At 46.1% G+C, this 5,978-nt stretch overlaps 1 protein-coding gene across 1 annotated transcript; it reads left to right on the forward strand.

The window, feature by feature from the left end:
- Positions 1–1,823: 1,823 nt before the first annotated feature.
- On the forward strand, positions 1,824–2,009 carry LOC148092977 (keratin-associated protein 19-3-like). Its single transcript, XM_087818035.1, has one exon. It carries the CDS (start codon positions 1,824–1,826, stop codon positions 2,007–2,009), a length of 186 nt encoding a protein of 61 aa, XP_087674161.1.
- Positions 2,010–5,978: the final 3,969 nt, after the last annotated feature.

Genomic DNA, 5,978 nt, shown 5'->3' on the forward strand with positions numbered 1-5,978 from the left:
ATGTTTTCCTAGAATCGAATGACATATTCAGGTAGTAATATAAAATGAAGTTATTTTGTTCAAACTGGTCAAAATTGGTCAACTATGTCTGATCGCATCTATTCTCCGGCTTGGAGGCTTCCTCCAGTTCTGGCAGCCAGAAGTCATTCTTTCAGTCCTTCGACATTTTGTTTGAAAGAACAGTGAATAAATTCAGATGCTAAATGGGTAAATGTATTATCAAAAATGCTACTTATAAATCTCAAAACAAGTCCCACCACCACCAACAAAACCAAACCCTCAGCTACATGGTGGCTGCTACACCTAAAGGAGGCACCATGGTCGAGACCCAGCCCCGAGGCGGGCACATTCCCGGGGGGCGTGAACTTGGACCCTGGGCGCAAACTCGGGCTCCGTTCCTGTGGTCACAGTGAGCTGAGGACGGTCTCAGGGGCGGCCCACTGACCTTCAGGTCCTTGTTTCTGTCTCAGCCGTCTCCCCACTGCCCATTTACTTTTTGTAGATTTTCCCGGCATCGAGATTTTAGGAGGCTTTGTTAAAAATATCACATAATCTTAAGACTGTAGAAGTATTTCTAACTTAAAGCCTTAATGAACTAGACTCTTACGAAAAATGTTTGGGGTCTGGGTGAAAAGGGAAAGGAAATACAGTCAGTAATGTGGTGACAGGTCTGCACAGTGACAGATGGCGGCAGGCTACCACTGGGGCGATGACGCTGGGAGGTGTAAAAATCTCGACTCCTTGCATCGTCCACCTGCAAGTCACAGAGCCAATATGAGATTGCGCACCAAATACTCTTAAGTAAAAAACAGAAATAAAAATGTTTGCTGGTTGCCTAAGAGAAAATAAGGGGCAGGACACAGAAAACTGGTAAAGAATATAGGGACCAAGTTATCAGCCTGAAATTAAAAATATGAGTCAAGGGATGAAATACCAACTGGAGAAAATGGGCAGGAGTGGAGGACCTGGCTGGTGCCAGGGCGTATTCGGCACGAGGGCCGAATGCCCGGCTGACGGCAGGTTTGACAGGACGAGCGACGTGTGGGTCAGCAGGTGCCACAGAGAAAGAAAACGCATCTGAAGCAGGAAGAGGTCATCTGTGTTTTCAGATAATACTTTTCTCTTCCGGAAAGGACAGTATCCGTGTAAAGAAAATATTCTTGAAGCTGTGTTCAGATGGGGTCGTAAGTGTGTCTGTTCTCCTAGGTAGACCCTCAGCTTCCGGAATAAATTTTACTCTGTTGCAGACCAAAAGGACCCTTTCATGAGGATGCGTAAAATCAAACAGTTTCCGTGTGTGTGTGAGAGAGAGAGATTTTCTGCTTGAGAAATAAGTTTGACAAAGGATCTGACAGATTTAAGAATTCTGGACTTGATCGGTGTATTTGAATCTGGATGGAAATAAGATACGATCATCCGGAGAATATCTGCAAATTAGAAACGACACAATATTCGGGGAGAAAACACCACCCCATTTCAGGGATGCAATAGGCTGACTGATGAAGAATCCTATTTAGGAAATTTTTATCTTGTGACTTTGAAGACAGGCACTTTCTCATTAAAAAACCAAGAATGTGACGAGTCCGGGGTGTTGTCACCGGGCGGCTGAGCAGGCCCAGCGTGGTCATCAGCGTGAGCCTCGCTCGGTGCCAGCAAACAGGTTAATGAGCGGCCTCCAGTAAACGCGTATTTTGGAACCACAGCAAAGAGAGGCCACGTGATTTATCGCCGGCTGCGCTCAGGTATATAACCCTCCCTCCCCGCCTGCCGACACTCGCACCCAGGATCTCGTCTTGAACGGCAGACAGACTCCCCCTGACACCATGAGCTACTACGGCGGCTACTACGGGGGCCTGGGCTGGGGCTGGGGCGGCCTCGGGGGCCTGGGCTGGGGCTCCGGCTGGGGGTGCGGCGGCTTCCCCAGGCTGGGCTGTGGCTACGGCTACAGGAGCTACGCCTGCTGGCGCCCCTGCTGCTCCGGGGGGTACGGGTTCTCCGGCTTCTACTGAACCTCTGCTTTCGGAACCAGCAGCTGTTACCATGAGTGGAGTTGTCATCCCCTCCTTCTGCGTTACTCTGGGCCTGTGATCAAGAGAAACCTCAGAATCTCAGAGAATTTATCATTTATTAGCACGTCAGCACCATGCCTCATGCGTGCTCGGCTTGGGCGCTCCCCAATGTTTTACAATGAATACCTAATAAATAATCCAATTTGAAGTAGAAAATATGGCTCCTTTGGTTCATTTAACTCAATTACGTGTACAGACTTATATGTAAATTTTACAATTTGTTGATTATGTGAACAATACACGCAGAGAGTTGTAAATCTGTATACATTATAAAAATAGAATTATTTTACATAATTCATATTTTATGTATTTTTATTTCTTCTTGGAGTTGAAAATTTGAAAGTAATTCTCTACCTTTTTCAAAAGCGTTGTCTTCTTTTATATTTTATATAAAAACAAGTGGTGCTAGATATACCTATTTATAGTCGCTAGACATCCGTTTCGTTAAACAGGTAATTATAGCAAACTTTCTTTCCACAAATCTAATAATTCATATTCGCCAATGATAAGGGGTTAGTTTCCAAAATATATAAAGAACTCATGCAACCCAACACCAGGAAGACAAACAATCCAACTAAAAAATGGGCAGAGGACCTGCAGAGACGCTTCTCCAAAGACGACACACAGATGCCAGGAGACACATGAGAAGATGCCCAACGTCGCTAATCGTCAGAGATGCAAATAAAAACCACAACGAGGTGTCACCTCACCCGTCAGAACGTCCGCCGTCCACAAATCAGCAAACGACTCGTGCTGGGGGGGTGCGGGGAAGGGGCCCTGCGCACGGCGGGAATGCGGACGGGCGGCCACTGTGGGAACAGCGTGGAGGTGCCTCAGAAGGTTAAATCCATATTTATACATTTTTAGAGGCAGAAAGCTCTGTTTGTCTATGACTCTGAATTATCAGCTATCTTCCTTGCTCATAATTTTCTGCTTTTATCGTATGTGTTACGTGTGTAAAAAAGGACTGTGCTGAGAGCCGTCGATCAACCGGGTGAGGAGTGTGAGCCTTGGTCGTTGCGCCCACTCGCCCGCCGGCCTGTCTCAGCCCCTCTCACCAGCGTCTTCCCAGCGTTTCGTTAAGTTTGTGTGGTTGAGTGGAGACAGCAAAGTACAGAAACGTCGTCACGAAGCGGGACGCTATGTGGCTTCAGGTGACTCGAAGTACCGTTCAATACATTTAAAAAAATCGTGTAACTATGCGCTTCGGGGATAAATATTATCTCTTAAAAAATGACCATTTTATTAGCGGTATAAAAAAACTAGGAGTAGAACACATAAAATACCTACAAAAGTACTGTTTTCCAAAACTGAATGACACTTTCAGGTAATGATAGGACCTTAGCGAAATTTGGGGAAATGTAATAAAAGAAGGGAAAAAATGGAATCACAGAATTAAATACCCAAAAGGGCCATTAAAACCCTATAACGCGGCCCCATGTTCTTGCAGGAAGGAAACTCAGAATGTGTGATTTTCCCGGGTAATTACTGGCGGGACTAGGGTCAGAACCGCGCTGACCGGAGTCCCAGGATTTGGCTAAACTGTGCTCCCCTCTCTAGTGTATGTTCTCCCTGCGCGTAGTCAGAATATCCGTGTTGGAAGCTCTGGTTGTGGCTGTAAGAGCTGAATTACCACAGCTGTTCTACGGAGGGTGGCCCCTTGACACCTGTGTTTTTCTAGCATTTTTACTGTTTTGATAGCGAGGCTTTTACCTATCGATTTATGGTGTATCTGCTTTTGAGCGTAACTAATATTTTTTATTAAAAATTTTTAACGTGGACACTATGGCCGATGCCCCCTCCCCTCCCCCCCTTTACCTGAGTAATGAGCAGTGTTAAAACTCAGCTCTACAGGGGGGTCAAATATATGACGACGGAAGAAGGTCTGACTTTGGGGGTGAACACGATGCAATGCACAGGTGATGCATCTTAGAGCTGAACACTTGAAACCTATGTAATTTTATTAACCAATGTCACCCCAATAAGTTCAATTAAAAACTCAACTCTAGGTAAAAATGACAAAGTCAAAACAATACTAAACCAAACCTCCACCGTGAGCTCTTCCTTCGGTCAGTGCCCCCAGGGGCCGCATGTCCCATCGTGTGGGCCGAGCAAGGACTGAAGAGCCACGTAGCCCCTTCGAGGGGCAGGTCATGCAGGTTGATCCAGCAGAATGGGGTTTCTCTCTCCCTCTCTGGCGCTAATTTCTCCAGGGGCGGTTGCCGTGGGGCCGACAAGCGGTAATCAATATAATTATTGCTGCTGTTGACACTCTTAGTATAATCAATCTTATCCTAATTTCGTTCTATTTAAGATTGTACCAACCTGTGCATCTAAAGTGAGAGGAAATGGTTTCAATTTATAACAAAAGATTTCTTTGCTTTCAGGGAAATGTGAGAACACTGTTTAGCCCTCCATCCATTAACGAAAACAGAAACATGGGTCACGAGATAAAACTTTATAAAAATAACAATGACCTAAATCTGCATTTAATCCACTGAGTGGACAGAAAAATAATCGCCCCCAAAGAAATTTCCAATGTGCCTTTTTCACTTGTTCGTATATTAAAAAAACAACAGATTTGTTCCATATTTTCAAACGTCTTTTCTTCTTTTTACAGCTAAAGGACATTTATAAGTTATGCATGTCATGGTCATGTGCTTTCTCCTCTGGAAACAGTTTTGTGTTTATTGCATAATTGAGGTTTTTTATTTGCATCCCATACAGAAAGTCTTATGCAGTAAAAAGAAAAAAAAAACCCCAAACCAGCCCTTAATTACAGTCACATGCTCTGCCAGAGCTGCACACAGACTGTGAAATGCTCGTGGAATTGATTCATAATTCTAAATGACTCATTTTAAATGAAAATACTCATTTTTCAATTGGCTGATTTTCTAAAATGAGAAATAGAAATGAAATGGAGTCAGGCTGGAGCGGCAGGGACATTAAAGGCGAGTGTTGGGTTAAAGGCCACTCAAGCCACAGGGCCCGTGGGAGCCGAGGTTGGCCGTGGGATGTTTCCTAGGACAGCAGGTCGGCTGCTCAGATAACAACACGCATGGCTCTTGTTTTAGTGTTAAGGTCGTACAACTCTTCCGAGAATATCGTCGAGGGCCGACAAAACGCTAGGATTTGCTTTGACACGAGGTCGGGTCTGTGAACAAGCCCATCCAAAGCGTCTTCCCAACGTTCCTTCTGACTCGCAGCCAGAGCCCAGCAGGGTGGCTGTGGCCACGCAGAACGAGCACCTGGCGCCTTTTGCACGGGGCTTGGTCAGGGCTGCGGTCAGCGCTGGGGCCTGGCGCCGGTTCCCTGGGCTCGGGCGAGGGCCTCCGAGCACCGGGCCAGGTGTTTGCAAAGAGGGTTTTGCTCTCTGTCCCGTCCTTTCTGCAACGGCTCCCACACTCGGAGAGTTTAGTATTTCAGGTTGTACAAGTCCTTTTAAAATTTTAGGTGATTTTTTCTTGGTTGTTCATTTTCATGGTCTCAAATTATGATTTTGTTGTATAGAAAGAGACGCATTTTTTATTTTAAAATTTTAGGTGATTTTAAGAGCTGAAATATGTTTTAAACAAGTGTCCACATTATTAATATCTTACAAAGGTCTGGCGATGTCTTAGGAGAGGTGAGATAGAAATCGCCGGAGAACAGCAAGCGGCAGAGGCGAGGGAGGGAGGGGCCGGGGCAAAGGCCCGTGCTGAGCGCGGAGATGCTGACGGTGGGGCGGGGGCGTGGGAGGCCCCGCAGGTGGGCTTTTCATCACCCCGACGGTCTCTCCACTTCTGACTCCAGCTGGGCTGTAGGTTTAAGACCAACACAAGCGTGCCCGCGTGTAAAGCCAGAAATAAACCGACCCGCTGCGCCCGGTAAAGCTTCCAACCCCAGCCATCGGGCGCTTTTGCGGCTGTT

Source organism: Miniopterus natalensis, chromosome 6 (genome assembly GCF_054644295.1).
Source record: "Miniopterus natalensis isolate mMinNat1 chromosome 6, mMinNat1.hap1, whole genome shotgun sequence".
NCBI classification, from domain to species: Eukaryota; Metazoa; Chordata; class Mammalia; order Chiroptera; family Miniopteridae; genus Miniopterus; species Miniopterus natalensis.